General features: G+C 44.7%; 1 protein-coding gene across 1 annotated transcript in view; it reads right to left on the bottom strand.

Moving 5' to 3' along the window:
• Positions 1 to 651: 651 nt before the first annotated feature.
• Positions 652 to 26155, bottom strand: part of LOC126146430 (brachyurin-like) — a 64118-nt gene continuing 38614 nt past the window's right edge. The window contains exons 3-7 of the mRNA XM_049915620.1: positions 24314 to 24476; positions 19345 to 19517; positions 15128 to 15220; positions 10877 to 11016; positions 652 to 879 (exon numbers count right to left, since the gene is read on the bottom strand). Coding sequence (XP_049771577.1) covers positions 706 to 879; positions 10877 to 11016; positions 15128 to 15220; positions 19345 to 19517; positions 24314 to 24476 — 743 coding nt within the window. The 3' untranslated portion in view covers positions 652 to 705. The remainder of the gene's footprint in view (positions 880 to 10876; positions 11017 to 15127; positions 15221 to 19344; positions 19518 to 24313; positions 24477 to 26155) is intronic.

Raw genomic sequence — 26155 nt, 5'->3', positions numbered from 1 at the left:
TATTCTTCATACAACACGTTATGGCAAACACAAATTCATCAAATCTTCTTGATCATGACAACCTAATTTGATATTTTTTTTTGTCGCACATAACTGATGCCTTCCGTTAATTACATTATTATTTATCTAATTACATTTGGCATCAACCATTTCCAGTAACACAATCGAACATTATGTTTGTAGGATCTGAACATAGAGCCGTAACGGGAAGGGCAAATAGTTCGAACTTGTTTTCCGTCTACATTTCCCAAGCAATGTGGAAAATTTCAGTGCTGCAATCATCTGTTATTTTTCTGAAACTGTTGACGCCTGAATTTTCACTTTTGACAATCTGACGACCTTACCATTTATCTCTTTTGTAATACAGTGTGGAATAAATGGATAAGGTTACGTGAGAAATTTAGGACTACCTTGGCTTCTAGTCCCAAGGCAAAGCAAACGCACTGGTCAACACTCCACTCGATGCTGTCGCTGAAACTCCATTATGAATGCCTTATACAAAGGCGACAGCCACACTTTGTTTGAGTCGCTGCTCTCGTGGACGCTCTTACCTTTATTACAGCTCGAACATACCCGGACGCTAGGAAAACCATCTGGCTCTACAAAGGACGAGGTTAAATGAAATCGCAACTATGAACTTGTTTTTCCAGCGTTGTTTATTGTCTTGGTGTACAGAGTGGATCTACTTGCTCATCTGCAGCGAACTCAGCGCCCACCGTGGACTGAGTTCTCGTTGATCCAGTCGATGTAGGTGGTGACGCGCGCGTAGGCTCCTGGGTACCCAAGTGAACAGCCGTAGTCAGACCCAAAAGACACCACGCCCACTTGCGTGATTACGCCGTCTTCCTCTAGTACTACCAGAGGGCCGCCGCTGTCGCCCTAAGGCACACAGAAAACATTATGTCGCCTGCCTTACACAAATACAGATGTTACATAAATGTCACAAGTAGTGGAACTGTGAAAAGGTCACGTTTACAAATGAAGTCTCCCAACTCGAGTGGGTAATACCAAATACAAAGTTATTTTAAAATGCGGGAATGTGACTGGTGTGTAACTCATGAATGTAATTTACATTTAAAGCTCTGAATTTGTGTTCGATCGATGTTTGAATTTTAACGAATCTAAATATTGCAGTGTGATGGTCAGACCTCTGATTGGAGAGGATAAATCTAACATACGGCTATTAGTACAGAAGACGACTTCATGAGAACTCTGAGGCGTGCAGAACACAGACAAATATCTGTGGATAGAGTACCTCTCAAGTACCTTCTCACACTATAGGCGCTCGAATGGGCACTGCTTATGACGCAGCAAACGTCAGTACGTGAGTGCTACTCGTTGAAGTCGCAGCTGCTGTCGACGCTGCCCGGGAAGGGCAAAAAACTACTGACTACTTCGGAAATCTGAGAAGTGCGGTCTAGGGCGCTACAGTCATGGACTGTACGGCTGGTCCCGGCGGAGGTTCGAGTCCTCCCTCGGTCATGGGTGTGTGTGTTTGTCCTTAGGATAATTTAGGTTAAGTAGTATGTAAGCTTAGGGACTGATGACCTTAGCTGTTTAAGACCCATAAGATTTCACACACATTTGAACATTTGTTCACTGGTTTGCCTGTCTCCAGGCGCAAACTAATGCAATGCGGCGATACCAGCGAGGTAACTTATCTCCATTAGCGGTCGCACCCGCTTTCTACAACAACATACGAAACACCAGATGCTCTATCCACTGATATGTGTCCGTTTTCTAATGTCTCGTATTCTTCATGCAGTCGTCTTCTGAAGCCCCAGAGGTACTTATAATAACCCTGCATACTTCTACAACGAACATACGAGGAGTTTTGCTCATTGGTAGAAGTATGTCAAGAGTTCTGCGTGGTAGTATTTCCAAAATATTTAAGCACAGTGCTACTCTCCCCAGATTAGATTTTCGTGTTACAGCTGCAGATGTGATAATGAGATATGTTATATCTACATCTACATCTACATAGATACCCCGCAAGCCACCGTACGGCGCGTCGCGAAGGGTACCCTGTACCACTACTTGTCATTTCTTTTCCTGTTCCACTCGCAAATAGACCGAGGGAAAAACGACTGTCTGTATGCCTCCGTATGAGCCCTAATTTCTCGTATCTTATCTTCGTGGTCCTTATGCGCAATGTATGTTGGTGGCAGTAGAATCGTTCGGCAGTCAGCTTCAAATCAATTCTCTAAATTTTCTCAATAGTGTTCTGCGAAAAGAATCTCGCCTTCCCTTCAGGGATTTCCATTTGAGTTCCTGAAGCATTTCCGTACCACTTACGTGTTGTTTGAACCCACCAGTAAGAAATATAGCAGTCCGCCTCTGAATTGCTTCGGTTTCTTTCTTCAATCCGTCCTGGTACGGGTCCCTAACATTCGGGATTCCCTCCGGACCTGGTGATTTATTTGCTTTAAAATCTTTCAGTTGCTTCTCTACACCAGGGATGCTTATTACTATGTCGTCCATACGGGAGTCTGTCCTATGGTCAAATGGCGGTATGTTTGTACGATACTCCTTTGTGAACGATTTCTTGAACATGAAATGTAAAACTTCGGCTTTCGTTTTGCTGTCTTCAACTGCTACACCAGACTGGTCAACAAGGAACAGAATGGAAGCCTTAGAGCCGCTTAGCGATTTTACGTAAGACCAGAATTTTCTCGGGTTCTCTGCCAGATCTTTTTGTGGGGTGTGACTGTGGTAGATGTTGTATGATTCGCGCATAGATCTTTTCTACTAACCTTCGCTTTTCGTCATTTCTGCGCTCCCCACTGATACGTCCTATTTCTTGAACTGTGCTTCTATAGATTGTTGCAAAACGATTCACTACTGTAACTGAAGATCTTAACACAGATACACAAGGAGACTGGACAGCTATATTTACTGATAACGGCTGCCGCACGAGCATTTTGTTCAAATTGCCTTAAGATATGCATTCACCATGAAAATGTGGTTTGATCGATGCCTTGAACGAAGATAAAGAGTGACAATATATGCATTCCAAGTCTTGTTAGAAAATAGTTGATGTCGCACTTGAGAGTAAGATGTAATTTCGTTTAATCCACCTTATAATCATGAAGGGAATGCCATAATATATGTCATATTGCTTCTCACTTTTTTTGTCTCCAAATGATGAAATGCCTTAGAGGTTCAGACGTCAAGAGAAGACAGAGGAAGTCCCACACAGGGGTAGTTTAATTACACGTTCATAGCTAGGGTACATAGGCTCAGTTGAGCTCCGTCGTCTGTATCCTAGTATGTCAGGTTATATAGCATCTGTAACGGTAACTTTACGGTACATTGCAGCGCATTTAAACTGTGTGCTGGACCCCTAGATGAACCGCCCTCACTCTCCTTGTGTATCTGTGTATCTGTCTTAAAATCTTCTGTCACGGTGCTTACTTTTTGGTAGTGAACCTCACGCCGACGGTCTCGCTTTTATCTGTTTCAATCAACTTTGATGCTTTTCTTATGGTATTTGATATTGCTGAAAAGTGTAGCCGCACAGTCCAAGCAATAGGGCATAATTATCTCATGTCTCACTATCGCACCCACAGCTGTTAACACCGATCAACCAATACAAGTCTTAAATAATAAGATATCGCACAGTTGATATTTTATGTGATGTTTCCAAGGCGCTTGATTGTGTAGATCATTTTACTCTCTTAGAAAGGTCGAGTTTTAAGGAACTGATAGCTTTACAGCCGAATTAGAACTTTTTGCAAACGACACTTGTGTTATAATTAAATTCTTCCCGAGACATTTAAGTCTCATATTTATCTACCATAATGACAGAAGCTGAAGAAATGAATTAAAACTTCTGCCGCGGCTGGGGCTCGAATCCGCAGAAACGCTGACCCTTAACACTACCGCAACTGTTTGGTTAATAGTCCTGTGCAAACGACTCAAGTCGAAATCCATAACCAACAGTCACCTCAATTCATATCTTCAGCTTATTTTCCCCCAAAATTGTCACTGTTGCCAGGGCTCTCCGGCGCTGGAATAGCATCCCAGCGTTGAACGTGCCTCACTACAGGTGATCTTATACACGACTTTCCCATTGCGTCCAATGCTGGAGTGTTATTCCAATGCCGGGGAGCCCTGGCAAAAGTGAAGATTTAGTGGGAAAATAAGCTGAAGATATGAAGTTTGTGTTGGGGAGGGCTTTCTACTGGGGGTAGTTCGTGCAGAACTATTGACCATGTAGTTACTATAGTGTAACGGTCAGCGGTGGTGTAATGGTCAGCATTTCTATCTACTAAGTATGGAGACGCAGGTTCGACTCCTGGCCGTAATACAAATTTTACTTAATTTCTCTTCAGCTTCTACCATTATCGTAGATACTAGCGTTGCTTAAACAAATTTCGCATTCCAGCCGGTCGTCGTACAATACATTCCACGATATTTCAGCTGGGTGCCTGCGAGTCATCCCCAGGTGAGCCATCGAAGACTGATGGAGAAGTCCTCCCTTCAGCAATATACAGTATAGAGCACCGCGAGTTTACTCGCATGTGTCAAAATCATGTTGACGGACTACATAACCCGACGGGAGCGCTCTCGCTGGTGGAACTACAGAACTCAGCAATCCTCTCCGTTGCCATTCTGACGTCTTCTACGGTAGCAGACTTTCTGGGAGGAGTGAAGAACGATTTGTTATTGCAGAAGGCCGGAATCAACAAAATATCAACGTGGTATGGCTTACGTAGATTAGGCCATAGGCACCGTGAAAGAACGCTCCGCTGAACATCAACTCTGCTGTCGCTGTTTCTAACCAAGCAAGTCCGCTATTGCTGAAGATTGTATTTCCACTGGACATTCAGTGGAGTAAATACAGTGATGCTGACCACAGTAACATCTTTTTGGGACTCGATTATTAAAGAACCCGTGATAGCAGCTGCCAGTTGGACAGCGCATGGAACCCTGTCACCTGCAAGATCTGCTCTAATCGAAGACGACAGAGTGCGGCGACGGCCACGGCGCTCGGTTTGTCTGTTAGTTTGATTTGACGCATGCGTGGAACTCTCACAATGCGCTATACTGAACGAGGGCGTGATGAAAAGTAATGCTTTCGAATTTTGTATGAGGAAATCCTTAAAGCTTTTAAAATAAAACTAACTTAATTAACGTTCTACATCTTTATTTTTCTTGTCTGCGTATTAAATTCTCAATACAGCCATCCGGCTGACGAACAAAATTTCTCCTACGAGAGACCAGTTTGTTGATACTGTAGGATGTTTGACTTCGTTGACGGAGTCATAATCTCACCTCTGCTTGCATCAGTTGATCACTATCAAAGTGAAGTTCTCGAAGGTGTTCTTTAAGCTTTGGAACCAAATGGAAATCGGGTGCGGTCAGGTCTGAGCTATATGGACGATGATCGATGAAAGTGAACACAAAGCGTCGGATTGTTGCAGTGCTCGTGTGTGGTCTTCATTGCAATGCTGAATGAGATAGTGTTCCATGTCTGAACGAACTCTTCGAATTCGAAACTTGATTACAGCATGCTGTTTCTCACGCACCGACATAATTACATCACACACCGCCAATGTTACACGCTAAGATTCGGACGGAGCAAGGAGGACATCAATAGCTGACTAGCAACGGCAAAAAGGGCATTCCTGACCAAGAGAAGTACACTAATATCAAATATAGGCCTTAATTTGAGCTTCCGTGGTACTAGAGGGAGCTGTACAAGGCAAACACTATAGAGGAAGACAGAGATTGGAATACATCCAGCAAATAATTGAGGACGTAGGTTGCAAGTGCTACTTTGAGATGAAGAAGTTAACACAAGAGAGGATTTCGTGGCGGGCCGCATCAAACCAGTCAGAAGAGTGATGTAAAATAAATAAATAAATAAATAAAAAGATTCGGAGCCATCTAGCGGCAGAGGGTTGCAGCTTGCGCCAGCAAAGAGGAAAGTCGAGCTAGTAATGTGAATGAAATATAACACCTCAAACGATATTGAGAACAGAATAAAAAATTCGGAGGCATAACTTTTCAGCACGCCCTCGTACGTTGGTGGATGAAGGACGTCGTCGTTGGTCTTCGATGGCTCACCCGAAGATGACTGGCAGTTGAAATATCGTTGAATGTACATTACGACGACCGGTTGCAATTCCCAATATTTGTTTGAACTTTTAATTCTCCGACATAATTTTAAAATTCACACCATGTTATAGTTCTGGGTGGAGATTTTAATTTGCCGGATATAGACTGGGAGACTCAGACGTTCGTAACGGGTGGCAGGGACAAAGAATCCAGTGAAATTTTTTTAAGTGCTTTATCTGAAAACTACCTTGAGCAGTTAAACAGAGAACCGACTCGTGGCGATAACATATTAGACCTTCTGGTGACAAACAGACCCGAACTATTTGAAAAAGTTAACGCAGAACAGGGAATCAGCGATCATAAAGCGGTTACGGCATCGATGATTTCAGCCGTAAATAGGAATATTAAAAAGGGAAGGAAGATTTTTCTGTTTAGAAAAAGTGACAAAAAGCAGATTTCAGAGTACCTGTTGGCTCAACACAAAAGTTTTGTCTCAAGTACTGATAGTGTTGAGGATCAGTGGACAAAGTTCAAAACCATCGTACAATATGCGTTAGATGAGTATGTGCCAAGCAAGATCGTAAGAGATGGAAAAGAGCCACCGTGGTTCAACAACAGAGTTAGAAAACTGCTGCGGAAGCAAAGGGAACTTCACAGCAAACATAAACATAGCCAAAGCCTTGCAGACAAACAAAAATTACGCGAAGCGAAATGTAGTGTGAAGAGAGCTATGCGAGAGGCGTTCAATGAATTCGAAAGTAAAGTTCTATGTACTGACTTAGCAGGAAATCCTAAGAAATTTTGGTCTTATGTCAAAGCGGTAGGTGGATCAAAACAAAATGTCCAGACACTCTGTGACCAAAATGGTACTGAAACAGAGGATGACAGACTAAAGGCCAAAATACTAAATGTCTTTCTCCAAAGCTGTTTCACAGAGGAAGATTGCATTGTAGTTCCTTCTCTAGATTGTCGCACAGATGACAAAATGGTAGATATCGAAATAGACGACAGAGGGATAGAGAAACAATTAAAATCGCTCAAAAGAGGAAAGGCCTCTGGACCTGATGGGATACCAGTTCAATTTTACACAGAGTACGCGAAGGAACTTGCCCCCCTTCTTGCAGCGGTGTACCGTAGGTCTCTAGAAGAGCGTAGCATTCCAAAGGATTGGAAAAGGGCACAGGTCATCCCCGTTTTCAAGAAGGGACGTCGAACAGATGTGCAGAACTATAGACCTATATCTCTAACGTCTATCAGTTGTAGAATTTTGGAACACGTATTGTGTTCGAGTATAATGACTTTTCTGGAGACTAGAAATCTACTCTGTAGGAATCAGCATGGGTTTCGAAAAAGACGGTCATGTGAAACCCAGCTCGCGCTATTCGTCCACGAGACTCAGAGGGCCATAGACACGGGTTCACAGGTAGATGCCGTGTTTCTTGACTTCCGCAAGGCGTTCGATACAGTTCCCCACAGTCGTTTATTGAACAAAGTAAGAGCATATGGACTATCAGACCAATTGTGTGATTGGATTGAGGAGTTCCTAGATAACAGGACGCAGCATGTTATTCTCAATGGAGAGAAGTCTTCCGAAGTAAGAGTAATTTCAGGTGTGCCGCAGGGGAGTGTCATAGGACCGTTGCTATTTACAATATACATAAATGACCTAGTGGATGACATCGGAAGTTCACTGAGGCTTTTTGCAGATGATGCTGTTGTGTATCGAGAGGTTGTAACAATGGAAAATTGTACTGAAATGCAGGAGGATCTGCAGCGAATTGACGCATGGTGCAGGGAATGGCAACTGAATCTCAATGTAGACAAGTGTAATGTGCTGCGAATACACAGAAAGATAGATCCTTTATCATTTAGCTACAAAATAGCAGGTCAGCAACTGGAAGCAGTTAATACCATAAATTATCTGGGAGTACGCATTAGGAGTGATTTAAAATGGAATGATCATATAATGTTGATTGTCGGTGAAGCAGATGCCAGACTGAGATTCATTGGAAGAATCCTAAGGAAATGCAATCCGAAAACAAAGGAAGTAGGTTACAGTACGCTTGTTCGCCCACTGCTTGAATACTGCTCAGCAGTGTGGGATCCGTACCAGATAGGGTTGATACAAGACATAGAGAAGATCCAACGGAGAGCAGCGCGCTTAGTTACAGGATCATTTAGTAATGGCGAAAGCGTTACGGAGATGATAGATAAACTCCAGTGGAAGACTCTGCAGGAGAGACGCTCAGTAGCTCGGCACGGGCTTTTGTCAAAGTTTCGAGAACATACCTTCACCGAAGAGTCAAGCAGTATATTGCTCCCTCCTACGTATATCTCGCGAAGAGACCATGAGGATAAAATCAGAGAGATTAGAGCCCACACAGAGGCATACCGACAATCCTTCTTTCCACGAACAATACGAGACTGGAATAGAAGGGAGAACCGATAGAGGTACTCAAGGTACCCTCCGCCACACACCGTCAGGTGGCTTGCGGAGTATGGATGTAGATGTAGATGTAGATATTAGCGCTATAAATAGTCCCATTAGCGAGAGAGTGACAGAAGAAATTTTAAATGATGTTTTGAAAAGAATGATTAAATGTTTCTCAGAACACGGACTCTCCTCACGTTTGGAAAAGACACGCTATATTCAGTTCTGTACAACAAATGGAGCCATACCAACAACTCATATAGCGCATGAGCAGGAGTCAATAAATGGGTAAAATGCTTCAAACATTGAATGCACATATTGATGAAAATTTGAAGTAAAAGAAGCATGTTACAGAGCTCCTCAAAGTGCAGCTACTTTTGATCTTTGTATAATTGCTGATCTTGGAAAGAAACGAGTTAAAACCTGTGATATATTTGGCGTACAACCACTCAATAATGTCTTACGGAATAATTATCTGGGGGGGGGGGGGGTGGGGTGGTTGGAAAGGAAGTACTGACAGCATAAAAGCGAGCAGTAAGAATAGTATGTGATCTTCAGCCCCGGCTGTCATCTGTGTCTCTTCAAGAGGTGTTTTAACTGTGCCGTTACTAAAATATATTCGCTAGTGAAATTCCCTATAAATAACCCATTACAATTTGAGAACAATAACCTACAGCATTAGTGGGAAAATGATATTTATTACCCATTATTAAAGCTGTTAGTTGCTCAGAAATTAGTTCAATATGCAGCAACAAAAACCTTTGATCATTAGTCGAATAACATAAAAGGTCTGTCCGATAGGCACTACTTCTCTTCCGCGTCCCAAATAATACAGGCGCTCTCCTGCTTGCCATGAAGAAAGCGTACAGCATAGAAAAGGCTTAGCCGGAATCTATGGGATTATTTCCACACTGAATCTTTCAAGCAGAGTGCATGCTGTTTCGCAAATTGAAACCTTGTGTGACGATTCCTTCCGGTGGTGGTGGTACGTTTCTGTGGAACCAAATTTCTGAGGTGATCGGTCCCTAGGCTTACACACTACTTAATCTAACCTAAACTAACTTACTCTAAGGACAACAGATACATCATTGCCCGAGAGAGGACTCGAACCTTCGACGGGGGGAGCCGCGCGAACCGTGGCAAGGCGCCTCCTTCTGGGACACCCTGTATATACAGCAACCTCGTGATTATTCAGGTGAGGGGTATTTGTGCATAGTTAGGCAATTTTTGAAAAGGTAATAAAAACGAAGGTTGTCGTTTTCTGTTATAACTTGAATGAACGTTTTCTTTCAGGCTGCAACATTAGGCATGAGATTCACGTTTTCCCACTGCAAGATATGCGGACCTATATCCCACCGCCGGTCATCCTTGAAATGTTTTACCGTTGTTTCCCGTATGTCAGACAAAACACGAAGACTCTACTGTTGCCACACTCCAGTGACCGATTTGCCTACCTTATTCCCTAGGAGCTAAGGTTCGATAACTTCCAACCGATTGTCTTCTGCTAATAATGCAAGCAGTGCAATGGGCTTTCATATATGATATGTAGCATGTTTTATAAATATTGATAAACGTCAGATTTTGATCAGATGTGTATTTTGGGTGATCTGTGCTCGGTTACAGTGCTCATATCCTTGTATGTTTCTCCGATCACTATGTACTCCATTCAAACGAAGCTATCGTTTTGATGCTTGTGGGCAGTCTGTGGTACAATTCTAGTAGCTATGCACAGAGAGCATCGGCAGAGGTTTGTATCAAACTTTGAAGGTCACATGAAGAAGTGCTTAGTCGAAATGAGTTTGTTCGAGGGTCATTCAAGTATAGGTTAGTTAGAATGTACTTCGATTCAGAACTTATATTAAAAAGATAACTACCACTCAAAATGGTTCAAATGGCTCTGAGCACTATGGGACTTAACATCTGAGGTCATCAGTCCCCTAGAACTTAGAACTACTTAAACCTAAGTAACCTAAGGACATCACACACATCCATGCCCGAGGCAGGATTCGAACCTGCGACCGTAGCGGTCGCACGGTTCCAGACTGAAGCGCCTAGAACCGCTCAGCCACAGCGGACGACTAACTACCACTTATTCCATTTCTTCTGGGGCAGATCTGTGAGGCGCGCTAGTGAGTGTCCGTCGTGTGAGCACTGTCACAGGTCTCTCAGTTCGACTCCTAGCCCGACACAAATGCGAACAACACGAGAGTAAAAGAATTTTGTCATCAAACATTTTCTCTCTTTATGTGTGTATTGTGCAAGACGAGTACGATGGTGCAACGTAGTAGCTACGTGTGATTATGCTGCAAGGGGATATAATCTGGAAAATGAGGTCTTACTATGCCTGCATTATGTTGCGTCTTCCATATAGACGATACTTACATTACAAGGACTTTCATTGGTGGCACCCCTTGTGCAAATGTGGTCGATGCTGACGGCTCCAGGAAAGGCCTCCTCACAGTCTTCATTGGGGATGACGACCAGGTCTACGTACATCAGCGTAGGGCTCACGGTTTGTGACTCTGAAACATCGTTCGTAGAACGTTTTAACATCTTGTGCAAGACGTGAATTACAACTAGTTTGTAATTCAGCAAACTTTCTTTGGTGCGTTTTCTTAACTGACCAGTTTAACTTTGGAAGGAATGTATTCGTAATTGCGAATGAGACCAGACTCCAGCTGCGCAGTCTACTGAGGGCAATGAAAATTTGTGCCGGACTGGGACTCGAACCCGGATTTGCCGCATAACGCGAGCGGTCGCCGCAGCCGCCTCTACCATCCGAGCACACTTCCCGGACTGACCCAAAACTTCCATATGTTGCCGTGTGTCTACGTCCAATATTCGCACAATTGCTGTGATTCCCACACAGGGATGGACTTAACGATTATTGTCGCGGCCTTGTCTTGGCATGAAATACTATATCAAAGTGTCTGTCTTTTTTACGATGTACTCCGCAATGTCCTTCAGAGATGCATGTCCACATTTCAAAAAAAGTTTTGCATCACCCCAGTTCCCAGAACTGCTGGAGATAGACGTTGAGTGTGGATATTGTATCACAGACACAGTCCCTTTGACTGTTCAGAGATGTCATTAAACCCGTACAAAGATGTAAACAACCAAGCACGAGCAGAGCCTACTAGACGGAGCGGATCCGATAGCCGATCAGTTCAAGTCATTCCACCAGGAAGGAGGTACACACCTCGTGTTGTCTGTAGTTCAACCATCCCTAGACGATAAATACCTCGGTTTGATCGTGTCGGCATTGTTACTTTGTGTCAGGAAGGGCTCTCAACAAGGGAACTGCCCAGGCGTCTCGGGGTGAACCAAAGCGATGTTGTTCGGACATGGAGGAGATATAGGGACACAGGATCTGTCGATGACATGCCTCGATCCGGTCGCCGAAGGGCTACTACTGCAGTGGATGACTTCTACCTACGGACTATGGGTCGGAGGAACCCTGACAGCAAGGCCACCATGTTGAATAATGCATTTCGTGCAGCCACAGGACGTTGTGTTACGACTCAAACTGTGCGCAATAGGCTGCATGATGCGGAACTTCACTCCCGACGTCCATGGCGATCTTTGCAACCACGACACCATGCAGCGCGGTACAGATGGGCCCAACAACAGCTGAATGGACCGCTCAGGATTGGCATCACGTTATCTTCACCGATGAGTGTCGCATATGCCTTCAACCAGACAATCATCGGAGACATGTTTGGAGACAACCCGGTCAGGCTGAACGCCTTAAACACACTGTACAGCGAGTGCAGCAAGGTGGAGGTTCCCTGCTGTTTTGGGGTGGCACTATGTACGCCGCTGGTGGTCATGAAAGGCGCCGTAGCGGCTCACGATACGTGAATGCCACACTCCGACCGATAGTGCAACCATATCGGCAGCATATTGGCGAGGTATTCGTCTTTATGGACGACAATCCGCGCACCCATCGTGCACATCTTGTGAGTGACTTCCTTCGGGATAACGAATCACTCGACTAGAGTGGCCAGCATATTCTCCAGACATGAACTCTGTCGAACATGCCTGCGATAGATTGAAAGGGCCATTTATGGACGACGTCATCCACCAACCACTCTGAGGAATCTGTCCGAATCGCCGTAGAGGAGTGGGACAATCTGGACCAACAGTGCCTTGATGAATTTTTGGATAGTATGCCACGACGAATATAGGCGTGCACCAATGCAAGAGGACGTGCTACTGGGTATTAGAGTTACCAGTGTGTACAGCAGTCTGGACCACCACCTTTGAATGTATCGCCGTATGGTGGTACAACATGCAATGTGTTGTTATCATGAGCAATAAAAAGGGCGGAAATGATGCTTATGTTGATCTCTATTCCAATTTTCTGTACAGGTTGCGGAACTCTCGGAACCGAGGTGATGCAAAACTTTTTCTGATGTGTGTATTTCCTGTATTTCACACAATTGTCCACCGCAGCAGGGGCTGTTCCTTCGGACGTGCATGCATGTCTGAAGGACATTGCAAAATAAATCGTAGAAGTTCAGGCACTGCAATCTAATATAGTAATTGTAAGTTTCACGTTTCAGTGAATCCCAGCTTTAAGGCTTTTGAGAACCTAAGACTGTCCAAGCACAACCATGTGCTTTTACTCCAAGTCTTGCAAATATCTACACTCCTGGAAATGGAAAAAAGAACACATTGACACCGGTGTGTCAGACCCACCATACTTGCTCCGGACACTGCGAGAGGGCTGTACAAGTAATGATCACACGCACGGCACAGCGGACACACCAGGAACCGCGGTGTTGGCCGTCGAATGGCGCTAGCTGCGCAGCATTTGTGCACCGCCGCCGTCAGTGTCAGCCAGTTTGCCGTGGCATACGGAGCTCCATCGCAGTCTTTAACACTGGTAGCATGCCGCGACAGCGTGGACGTGAACCGTATGTGCAGTTGACGGACTTTGAGCGAGGGCGTATAGTGGGCATGCGGGAGGCCGGGTGGACGTACCGCCGAATTGCTCAACACGTGGGGCGTGAGGTCTCCACAGTACATCGATGTTGTCGCCAGTGGTCGGTGGAAGGTGCACGTGCCCGTCGACCTGGGACCGGACCGCAGCGACGCACGGATGCACGCCAAGACCGTAGGATCCTACGCAGTGCCGTAGGGGACCGCACCGCCACTTCCCAGCAAATTAGGGACACTGTTGCTCCTGGGGTATCGGCGAGGACCATTCGCAACCGTCTCCATGAAGCTGGGCTACGGTCCCGCACACCGTTAGGCCGTCTTCCGCTCACGCCCCAACATCGTGCAGCCCGCCTCCAGTGGTGTCGCGACAGGCGTGAATGGAGGGACGAATGGAGACGTGTCGTCTTCAGCGATGAGAGTTGCTTCTGCCTTGGTGCCAATGATGGTCGTATGCGTGTTTGGCGCCGTGCAGGTGAGCGCCACAATCAGGACTGCATACGACCGAGGCACACAGGGCCAACACCCGGCATCATGGTGTGGGGAGCGATCTCCTACACTGGCCGTACACCACTGGTGATCGTCGAGGGGACACTGAATAGTGCACGGTACATCCAAACCGTCATCGAACCCATCGTTCTACCATTCCTAGACCGGCAAGGGAACTTGCTGTTCCAACAGGACAATGCACGTCCGCATGTATCCCATGCCACCCAACGTGCTCTAGAAGGTGTAAGTCAGCTACCCTGGCCAGCAAGATCTCCGGATCTGTCCCCCATTGAGCATGTTTGGGACTGGATGAAGCGTCGTCTCACGCGGTCTGCACGTCCAGCACGAACGCTGGTCCAACTGAGGCGCCAGGTGGAAATGGCATGGCAAGCCGTTCCACAGGACTACATCCAGCATCTCTACGATCGTCTCCATGGGAGAATAGCAGCCTGCATTGCTGCGAAAGGTGGATATACACTGTACTAGTGCCGACATTGTGCATGCTCTGTTGCCTGTGTCTATGTGCCTGTGGTTCTGTCAGTGTGATCATGTGATGTATCTGACCCCAGGAATGTGTCAATAAAGTTTCCCCTTCCTGGGACAATGAATTCACAGTGTTCTTATTTCAGTTTCCAGGAGTGTATATTTGTGGTTTGAAAGCAATTTCCATTGATTTACTGTGAACCATTGTTCATTTATTCCAGCAATAATCTTTGCGGCTTTATAGGCATTCTGAAGTGGATGACGAAATGCTAAAATATATATGACCTACGTTTGTTGTTATCGTCGAAGAAACATATTGATGATCTCATAAAACAGTTATCGTGTTACAGGATATGAGTTTATAACAGCTGGTTTATAGTACTTCAACTTGTTTCTAAGACCAGAAATATGTTTTTTCCACGTAGACAGTCAGATTTATTGTAACATTTCAGCATCTCCTTGAGAAAGGCTCTAAATGCGGAACATGACTGTGTGAAATAAATAAGCAGAAATTTACAGTTAAATGACGGAACATTTTTTAAGGAGATACGGAAAGAGAGAGAGAGAGAGAGAGAGAGAGAGAGAGAGAGAAGGAGAGAGAGAATTTCATGTTCGTTGTCCGTAGTACTTTAATTCAGCGATACATTTAGGGCAGTACTGCGGTTGACAAAAGAATTTTTGGAGGCACGGCACACAGCGTGACGTCCCCTCACTCCTTACCATCAGACACCTTGCCCCAGCCGCTAAGGGTTGCTGTCCAGTCATTGTAAGTCTTGTCCACCTGCGACGCCAGCCTCACAGTCTTGATTGTGTCTGTGAACAAATAGCGGAAGGTTCAAAAATGGTTCAAATGGCTCTGAGCACTATGGGACTCAACTTCTCAGGTCATCAGTCCCCTAGAACTTAAAAATACTTAAACCTAACTAACCTAAGGACACCACACACATCCATGCCCGAGGCAGGATTCGAACCTGCGACCGTAGCGGTCGCGCGGTTCCAGACTGTAGCGCCTAGAACCGATCGGCCACTCTGGCCGGCAACAGCGGAAGGTCTCGAGTGCGTAACATAGACTGATGCGACAGGTTCTACGCATGCTGTTACGTTCACCTGTAGCTAGAAATTAGAACCGTACTACGCGTCGTACTGTCAGCAGCAAATCTAAATAAGAAAAAACAGTAAAAAATATCGTCTAGTGCACAGTGGTTACTTGTAATTGAGAAACCATATCGATTAAATTAACCGAAATTATATGAACATAACAAGTTGAAACCACCAATAAATATTTGAATGACACCGTCTTCCCAGTTACTTCGTAGCTGCACAAATATTTTGAGCATTAATCAACGCGTCCACACTCAGACCTGTCATAGAATGAGTATGCTCTAATGAAAACCACTTTTAGTAAATTACAAATGAAGTCAGAAACACAATTCTAATACTGAACACATAAATAAAAATATACAGAATTAATCATTGTTACTCACAGATATAATGGTGGAAGCCTTTCTTAATGGTCGTTCACTGAAAACTGGAGGGATGCTTAAGTTAACTTCACAATAAACATAAAAGTGCCTAAAATGAAATGTAAATAAGAATACTGTTAATATTTGAAACCAGATTCTTCAGTTGCTACCTTCAGTTACGTTTCATCACTGTAGATAATAAAAATTCAGTATTTTTCAAGTGAATTTATTTTTCCATATGGAATATGTTTCGCTTATACATGCAAGGCATCTTCAGCGGTCTATAACACACAGAAAAGTACATAATTAACATGTTCTGATATGAAATGTGTAGTGATTCTTTGGTAGCTTATTTCAATTTAGCTTTTTCTGTTTACATCTGTATGAATGTGCTTTTTATTTACATTCATCTTTTGTTCTTTTTATGCAGCCATTTATTTCTCTGTATGTGCTAAATGAATAATGATACAGTTGGAAATAGAATTAGCTGGATTTAAATAAGCTGCCAAAGAGTCACTACGAATCTCCTATCAAAACAAGTATAATAATATAATTTTCTTTCTATTGTAGAGCACTGAAGATGTTTAGCACGTATAGGCAAAACATGTTTCGTACAAAAACATAAATTCTGTTGCAAAAGAGGGTATTTTTATTATCTATGTAGATAAAAGGTAATTAAATAAGAGTAGCTTTGTATGAGTCGCAGACCAGCGAAAAAATCGGTTCAATGAAGATATCAGTAACAAGTTTGAGTGCCATCTGTAACAGCCATCTTTCATGAGATTATTATTTGTAATAATTAATGGCATTTAAACTGATTCAGCACGTTGCTTTTCTGCCTTTTGCGTATCATATGGCCATGTCTTGGAGAAGGATTGCGCGGAGAATCAAGTATATTGTTTTTTATTTCCTTTCTTTGCGTATCAGCATCGTATATTGCCCATAACTTCAGTTAGCTTTGTGATTTATGTATGTGTGTTTAATTGGGAACGGATGTGTGACAGTAAGACCAGTCTAGCTTTCTTGGTTTTCTTCGTAGAACAACTATTGAATTAAATGAAATTGCATGGTTTCAAAGATCTTTTTGAGTCTCAGATGTCTACGATACATATATACAGACTAAAGTGACGAATGAAAATTTTTACCAAGGCCAGGATTCGCACCCGGGCCTCCTGCTTGTTGGGCAGAGGCGCTGACTCTGGCACGGCTTTGCACAATTGCACGGACTACCTAGCACGCCACCCTACTCACTTCCATTTTCCATTCACGCCTCTTCTAACTTGGTATTCCTCCTAAAGTAGATCAGCACTGCAAAGACTCTCCAACTCTATTGGCGTAGCACCTCAGCATCGAAGGACACGGGGTATCCTGCCTGAAACCCTGGCGTAGGTGCTTTAATCAAATGAAACAGTATGGTCCTAGAGACCTTTTCAAGTCTCAGACATCTATGATGCAGATTGAAGTGACGAATGGAAATTGTACCAAGGCTGGGATTCTAACCCGTGTCTCCTGCTCACTAGGGAGGTGCGCCAACCACTACGCCACCCTGGCACAGTGGCTTTGCACAACTGCACGGACTACCTTAGCATGTCTCCCTCCTCAATGCAAACTCCCATTCACGCCTCAGCCCACTTGGTATTAAAGCACTTGGTGCTAACGTAATAAAACTCAATCCCTGAACAGTCATTCTGAAGTGGCTATAGTCAGATTGCGGTGCGCATTACAGGTTAATCAATGGTACAAATTCGTTTAAATTCTCTTAATGGCTTAAGATGAGATTGCACTGAGTGGAACCTGTAATTAGAGAGGCACTGCCTGCTCAAGATAAGAAGCATGTCGACTTCATCAAGTCTATACGATATGGCAAAAAGAAGGACTGGTACTCCAAGGAAATTCAGTTACAGAATAAGTCAGTAATCAAACAGTAGGTAACATAATTACATTAAGTAAATAAAAAAAGAAAAGCAACTGGCATCTTTTAAGATACATCTGTTCCACTTAAAAATTAGTAAAATGCTACACTACTGGCCATTAAAATTGCTACACCACGAAGATGACGTGCTACAGACTCGAAATTTAACCAACAGGAATAAGATGCTGTGATATGCAAATGATTAGCTTTTCAGAGCATTCAGACAAGGTTGGCGCCCGTACAACGTGCTGACACGAGAAAAGTTTCCAACCGATTTTTCATACAGAAACAGCAGTTGACCGGCGTTGCCTGGTGAAACGTTGTTGTGATGCCTCGTGTAAGGAGGACAAATGCGTACCATCACGTTTCCGACTTTGATAAAGATCGGATTGTAGCCTATCGCGATTGCGGTTTAACGTATCGCGACATTGCTGCTCGCGTTGGTCGAGATCCAATGACTGTTAGCAGAATACGGAATCGGTGGGTTCAGGAGGGTAATACGGAACGCCGTGCTGGATCTCAACGGCCTCGTATAACTAGCAGTCGAGATCACAGGCATCTTATCCGCATGGCTGTAATGGATCGTGCAGCCACGTCTCAATCCCTGAGTCAACAGATGGAGACGTTTGCAAGACAACAACCATCTGCACGAACAGTTCGACGACGTTTGCAGCAGCATGGACTATCAGCTCGGAGACCGTGGCTGCGGTTACCCTTGACGCTGCATCACAGACAGGAGCGCCTTCGATGGTGTACTCAACGACGAACCTGAGTGCACGAATGGCAAAACGTCATTTTTTCGGATGAATCCAGGTTCTGTTTACAGCATCATGATGGTCGCATCCGTGTTTTGGCGACATCGCGGTGAACGCACATTGGAAGCGTGTATTCGTCATCGCCATACTGGCGTATCACCCGGCGTGACGGTATGGGGTGTCGTTGGTTACACGTCTCGGTCACCTCTTGTTCGCATTGACGGCACTTTGAACAGTGGACGTTACATTTCAGATGTGTTACGATCCGTGGCTTCATCCTTCATTCGATCCCTGAAAAACCCTACGTTTCAGCTGGATAATGCACGACCGCATGTTGCAGGTCCTGTACGGGCCTTTCTGGATACAGAAAATATTCGACTCCTGCCCTGGCCAGCACATTCTCCAGATCTCACACCAACTGGAAACGTCTGCTCAATGGTGGCCGAGCAATCGGCTCGTCACAATACGCCAGTCACTGCTCTTGATGAACTGTGGTATCGTGTTGAAGCTGCATGGGCAGCTGTACCTGTACACTGCATCCAAGCTCTGTTTAACTCAATGCCCAGGCGTATCAAGGCCGTTATTACGGCCAGAGGTGGTTGTTCTGGGTACTGATTTATCAGGATCTATGCACCGAAATTGCGTGAAAATGTAATCACATGTCAGTTCTAGTATAATATATTTGTCCAATGAATACCCGTTTACCATTTGCGTTTCTTCTTGGTGTAGCAATTTTAATGGCCAGTAGTGTATGCTGTCGTGGTGTTCGAGGCGATTATCTTTGTAATTGACGACGTTTTGTCTTACCAGTAAGCGTAACCATTTCCGAGAGGTGAACGACAGCGACGTCGTTGTCCGTGGTGCTGCCGTCCGTCCAGTAGTCCTGGTGGACGACTGCGTCCGTCGACGTCTGCGTCAGCGCTCCCTCTGGGTTTTCAGCGGACGACAATGTGCCCAGACTTATCGTGAAGGACGTTGTCCTATAGGCAGGAAACAATTACCGAAGAGGAAGAGCATTTCATACAGCGGAATAAAAAGAGAATTTTTTCTTCTGTTTCTTGTTTTACATCAGTTACACAGCACTAACGATGTTTGCTTTCGGAAATGAACAGGTCTAACAGAGAAGTTCTGAAAATGAGATGTAGATCAGTTGCCATGACAAACTGAATAATATGATGAAGGTAATGGGTAATACTAGTCTACAAAAGGTATGAATCTACTTGTAATGAAGACGAAGGCAAGTTTCTTTAAAAGCACAAACAGGAAGATGAATTAAAGAAACTAAAAGGCATGAACACAAAACGGAAAACGACCTACGCATTGATGGATAACACTTTTTTGGCCATTGTACTGAAGGATATAAACTATTATGCAGGTTTCGTTTTCAATAGGCAAATAATAAAATAGAGAAATTTGGGTGATAAACCACACTATCCAAGTTGAAATGCTGTTTTGTAACATTTTACTTGTGTACTGTAGAGGGATTCCTCACAGTAGTTCATTCCCTTCAGCTATACTATTGTATACTGCTGATATTGTACATATATTTGTTATTTTAAGTTTTTTTAAAATTTGATAGTCCTTTTCTTAATTTTAAGTTTTAACATTATGTATTGACTCGTTCCATGACCACTTTCCTTTGGCTCGCCTAGTCTTTCGGAACCTGATGAATAAAAATTAAAGTAAACTACTTAAGATGTAGAATAAGGAATGAATTGAGCACAAAACTGTGCAGCTTGTACAGTCTTAACCAATTCTGTTAATATCTTTTCAGCTTACTAGGGCATCACGTGCGAGTCTAGTGACTACCTTGTAAGACGAATAGTGGTTAACGAAATAAATTAATACTGTATAACATCCACAATTTTGTGTCTATCGCTCATAATTGAATCAGTGAGGTGGAATAGCGGTCATATCTCAGAAAACAAATTTTTCAGGAGACAAAAAACTGTTTTACTACACAATGGGCTTAAGTATGGTATCGTGGAGTTGCTATGTAACAGTAGGCTCCAGGATGACACAACACACCGTACTTAAGCCATCGACTGTGGTCAATTATCCAGTTTGAACGTACTGGAATGACGCTTTTTCCGAAATGATAATTACTGACGCAACAAGTGTTCTGTCTGCAGCAGAAGGATTGTGTTATGCAATTTTATATTACTCATATTTGTTGTAGCAATAAAAGAGTGTGTTATCAGCGCTTAGGTCTATTCATAATGTATGAAAAAAAAAACAACCACAATCAAAATATGGCAAAGTATGCAATGGGTGGTCTCCTTCGATCATCTTTATCCTGTCCATCTTTCGGTGGCCTCTGGCAGATGCTGTTATAAAATAGTTTCCGCTCGTCAAGCATGTAGTGTACGATTTTCTTTATATCATCTAGTTTTCTCTCTTTTTTTATTGGAACAGATCTAATCTATGCTTGTTAATATGGAAGACGTGCCTGACATCCTCCTTTGAGGTGTGGAAACTGGAAAGCAGTGAGACCATAAATGAAGTGGCTGTACGTATATATCTGAAACTTCAGTTTGTTTTACAATCATAAGAGCGCATGGAGATAACATCGATTTTGTACTGGTTAGGCCACCAGGCCTTAAGTCCAGACTATCGTCCGTTTCCACGTTTACGATGCGAAAGTTCTGGTTCTGAGGAGACGAACATATCAATGTTTCACACTCCTCACGATTCATCTCCAGACATAGCCCCTTCTCTGACTCAATACCAATCCAACGACCACTTATGTTGATGGGACATGACCCCTTCTTACACGAAACGACGCATACAGATATAAAGGTCAGTTATCTGTGGATAACACAGTTTGAAGAAAAGTGGACATGCCCCTTTTGGGTTTGGACATGCCTCTTTTTTCATGTCACCGATTCAGTTATGAAGTTGTTCACCAAGAAGTAACAGAACATTCACCTAATATAAAACTGTATAAGTGCGATGAAGGAATAAAAACACATGTAACAAGAACAAACCAAAGTTTTTATATGTGAGAGAAAATATTCTCTGCATACATGGAGAAGTAGCTGAAGAAAACATTTGTATGGTGGAGCGTTAAGTACATGGTGGTCTTCTCTCTTCAGAGAAGTGAAGGGCAGGTTTCAGGTGTTTCATCGTATAAAATAGACTTTCACGGCCGGTATTGGCGTATGAATTTTGTTTTGTAGGCGTCACAGAGTGCTCCAAGACGTATTTCTGTGACAACGTTTCCGTCTCCTAGTTTGTGAACTAAGTGAAAAAGATTAACTGAAACACAATGCTAAAGTACATATGAAAGTTGCGTGACATGAAGTGCAATTTCTGACTGGAAATGTCCACAACAATAAAATAATGTTCTACTCGAAACGCTTCATCGTCAATCCGTCTGCTTGCTTAGCAAAACACCTGATAATTCTGACTACGAACTGTTTCCTCATAAAAATGCAAAGTGTGGTCTGCCCTGAAATAAAAGTAACTTATCGCATGCTCAGCATGTTGTTAGGCAGAACTCCGCTTACAGTTGGTAAAATCGTTGTTTATTGAAACACAACCGGTTTCGCGACTTAAAGCCGTGTCATCAGGTGCAACCTACACGGTAGAAAGTAAAGTATAGTCTCACCACAGTTTGCGGATATTAAAATTAACAATGGAACGACTAAAATATACTCACAACGTTAAAAGATCAGAGGCATATCCATCACTCCTAGTCAAAATTTACTGTTCAGAGAATATCGTCAATACTAAGTCGAGCGTAAGGTATAGACGAGCTCCATTCTTTAAAATTTGCCAGCATCTAAAAAGAAAAAAAGAAAATATTTTATAGCGAGCGGACGCTATGCAAATAGTGCTGCGACAAATCATGTTAGCAGTGACAATTTTTTTATCAGTGTTCCTTTTCTCGTCGAGTCTACGGAGAACCTCCTCATTCCTTACCTTATAAGTCCACCTGATTTTCAACATTCTTCTGTAGCACTACACTTTGAATTCTTCGATTCTCTGCTGTTCCTATTTTCCCACAGTCCATGTGTAGCACCATACAATGCTGTGCTCCAAACGTACACTCTCTGAAATTTCTTATTCAAATTAAGACCTATGTTTGATACTAGTAGACTTCTCCTGGCCAGGATTTCCTTTTTTTTGCCAGTGGTAGTGTGCTTTTTAAGTCCTCTTTGCACCGTCCCTCATGGGGTTTTATGCTGCCTAGATAGCAGAATTCCTTAACTTCGTAATCACCAATTACGATGTTGAGTTTGTCGCTGTTCTCATTTCTGCTACTTCTCATTACTTTCGTGTTACTTCCATTTACTCTCAATCCACATTCTGTACTCATTAGACTATTCATTCCATTTAACTGATCCTGTTATTCTACTTCACTTCCATTGAAGATAGCAGTATCATCAGGAAACGTTAACATTGATATCCCTTCACCTTGAATTTTAACCTCTCTCTTGGACCTTTCTTTTACTTCCGTCATTGCGATATCATCGTGCAAGAACGGGATCGACGACGACTGAAGAGAATCGTTCAACCTGACAGAAGTGCAATCCTTCCGCAAATTGCTCCTGATTTCAATGCTGCGCAATCGAAAAGGATCAGCGCGCGAACCATTCAACGAAATATCGTCGATATGGACTTTTGGAGCCGAAGAACCACTCATGTACCCTTGATGACTGCACGATGAAAAGCTTTGCGCCTCACCTGGGCGCGTCAGCACCGACGTTGGACTGTTGATGACTGTTGCCTGGTCGGACGAGTCTCGTTCCAAATTGTTTCGAGCGGATAGACGTGTTAGGTTATGGAGACAGCCTCATGAATCCATGGACCCTGTATGTCACCAGGGGAGTGTTCAAGCTGGTGGAGCCCCTGTAATGGTGTGAGGCGTGTGCAGTTGGAGCGATATCGGACCCCTTATACGTCTAGATACGACTCTGACAGGTGACACTTATGTAAGCGTCCTGTCTGATCACCTGCATCGATTAATGTCCGTTGTGCATTCCGACTGACTTGGGCAATTCCAGCAGGACAATGCGACGCCCTACACATCCAGAACTGCTACGCATGGCTCCAGGAACACTCTTCCGTGTTTAAATACTTCCGCTGGTCACCAAACTCCCCAGGCATGAATAATATTGAGCATATTTGGGATGCTTTGCAACGTGCTGTTCAGAAGAGATCTCCACCCCTTCGCACTCTTACGGATTCATGGACAGCCCTGCAGGTTTCATGTTGTCAATTCCCTCCAGCGCTACTGTAGACATTAGTGAAGTCCATGCCACGTCGTGTTGCGGCACTTCTGCGTGCTCGCGGGGGGGGGGGGGGGGGGGGGGGGCGGCACACGATATTAGGCGCGTGTACCAGGTCCTTTGGCTCTGTGTAGTTTGCAGGTAGCGAGAGAGAGAATAAGAAAACTTGCATGTGCTGTTTGAAGATGTTGCGTGCTGCATTGAAGCCGTAGGTAGGCAGTGCTGAAGCAACCTGTATACTCAGGAGGTCGTAGTCTTTATAAGATTGGTGTATATTTTTGTATTAAACTTTCTGATGTAATTTCATGTACCAACTCGTTCCACGACCAAGGAGATTCCTCAGTTGGTTCTCCTGGACAATACGTGCAAATAAAATAGAAGAGTATGAAACAGAGAAGAGACGAAGGAAAGGAAGGAGGTTGGTTTTAGTGAGGTCTCTGTACGACCAGATGCAACAGCAGTCTTTTGTGTTGCGCCAGTGCAGACGTTGATCCTACTAACTGAGCTACGGGAGAGTGGTGCGGCGCAGTCGGGAGACCTACCCGAACGCGCAGTGGGCCGCGGTGAGGACGCAGTTCTCCGTGATGAGCGAGCCGCCGCAGAAGGCGGAGCCATCCAGCCGCACCGCCGCCTGCCACGGGAACTGGCCGAGGCTCGCCTCGGCGCCGCCGATGATGCGTCCCCCTCCGGACGGCTTCGTGTCATCTGAAACGCGAAAATTTTCTGTTACGAATCTGTCGGTAAGAACAGTTGACGGTGTCAATATGGTGAATGCTTACACAAAAACAGCTGTGCGAATGTCATCACCAGGTGGAATGAATGTGACTCAAATGAACTTAATAACACCGATTAGCAACGAGACAACGACTGTTTAAGAGTAAAGAACTGTACAATATACCTAAAAGTCCCGCACGACGTTATGCATCTAAGTGCTGCAGTCATCTAGCTTTAACCCTCGAAATATCTCAGGGGAGGGTGAGGGGATTACTTTATGCCCACCTTTTGAAAATACACTCCTGGAAATGGAAAAAAAGAACACATTGACACCGGTGTGTCAGACCCACCATACTTGCTCCGGACACTGCGAGAGGGCTGTACAAGCAATGATCACACGCACGGCACAGCGGACACACCAGGAACCGCGGTTTTGGCCGTCGAATGGCGCTAGCTGCGCAGCATTTGTGCACCGCCGCCGTCAGTGTCAGCCAGTTTGCCGTGGCATACGGAGCTCCATCGCAGTCTTTAACACTGGTAGCATGCCGCGACAGCGTGGACGTGAACCGTATGTGCTGTTGACGGACTTTGAGCGAGGGCGTATAGTGGGCATGCGGGAGGCCGGGTGGACGTACCGCCGAATTGCTCAACACGTGGGCGTGAGGTCTCCACAGTACATCGATGTTGTCGCCAGTGGTCGGCGGAAGGTGCACGTGCCCGTCGACCTGGGACCGGACCGCAGCGACGCACGGATGCACGCCAAGACCGTAGGATCCCACGCAGTGCCGTAGGGGATCGCACCGCCACTTCCCAGCAAATTAGGGACACTGTTGCTCCTGGGGTATCGGAGAGGACCATTCGCAACCGTCTCCATGAAGCTGGGCTACGGTCCCGCACACCGTTAGGCCGTCTTCCGCTCACGCCCCAACATCGTGCAGCCCGCCTCCAGTGGTGTCGCGACAGGCGTGAATGGAGGGACGAATGGAGACGTGTCGTCTTCAGCGATGAGAGTCGCTTCTGCCTTGGTGCCAATGATGGTCGTATGCGTGTTTGGCGCCGTGCAGGTGAGCGCCACAATCAGGACTGCATACGACCGAGGCACACAGGGCCAACACCCGGCATCATGGTGTGGGGAGCGATCTCCTACACTGGCCGTACACCACTGGTGATCGTCGAGGGGACACTGAATAGTGCACGGTACATCCAAACCGTCATCGAACCCATCGTTCTACCATTCCTAGACCGGCAAGGGAACTTGCTGTTCCAACAGGACAATGCACGTCCGCATGTATCCCGTGACACCCAACGTGCTCTAGAAGGTGTAAGTCAACTACCCTGGCCAGCAAGATCTCCAGATCAGTCCCCCATTGAGCATGTTTGGGACTGGATGAAGCGTCGTCTCACGCGGTCTGCACGTCCAGCACGAACGCTGGTCCAACTGAGGCGCCAGGTGGAAATGGCATGGCAAGCCGTTCCACAGGACTACATCCAGCATCTCTACGATCGTCTCCATGGGAGAATAGCAGCCTGCATTGCTGCGAAAGGTGGATATACACTGTACTAGTGCCGACATTGTGCATGCTCTGTTGCCTGTGTCTATGTGCCTGTGGTTCTGTCAGTGTGATCATGTGATGTATCTGACCCCAGGAATGTGTCAATAAAGTTTCCCC

Source organism: Schistocerca cancellata, chromosome 2, assembly GCF_023864275.1.
Source record: "Schistocerca cancellata isolate TAMUIC-IGC-003103 chromosome 2, iqSchCanc2.1, whole genome shotgun sequence".
Taxonomy (NCBI): domain Eukaryota; kingdom Metazoa; phylum Arthropoda; class Insecta; order Orthoptera; family Acrididae; genus Schistocerca; species Schistocerca cancellata.
The sequence above is the reverse complement of the archived record's forward strand: the minus strand, read 5'-3'. Positions and strand labels throughout refer to the sequence as shown.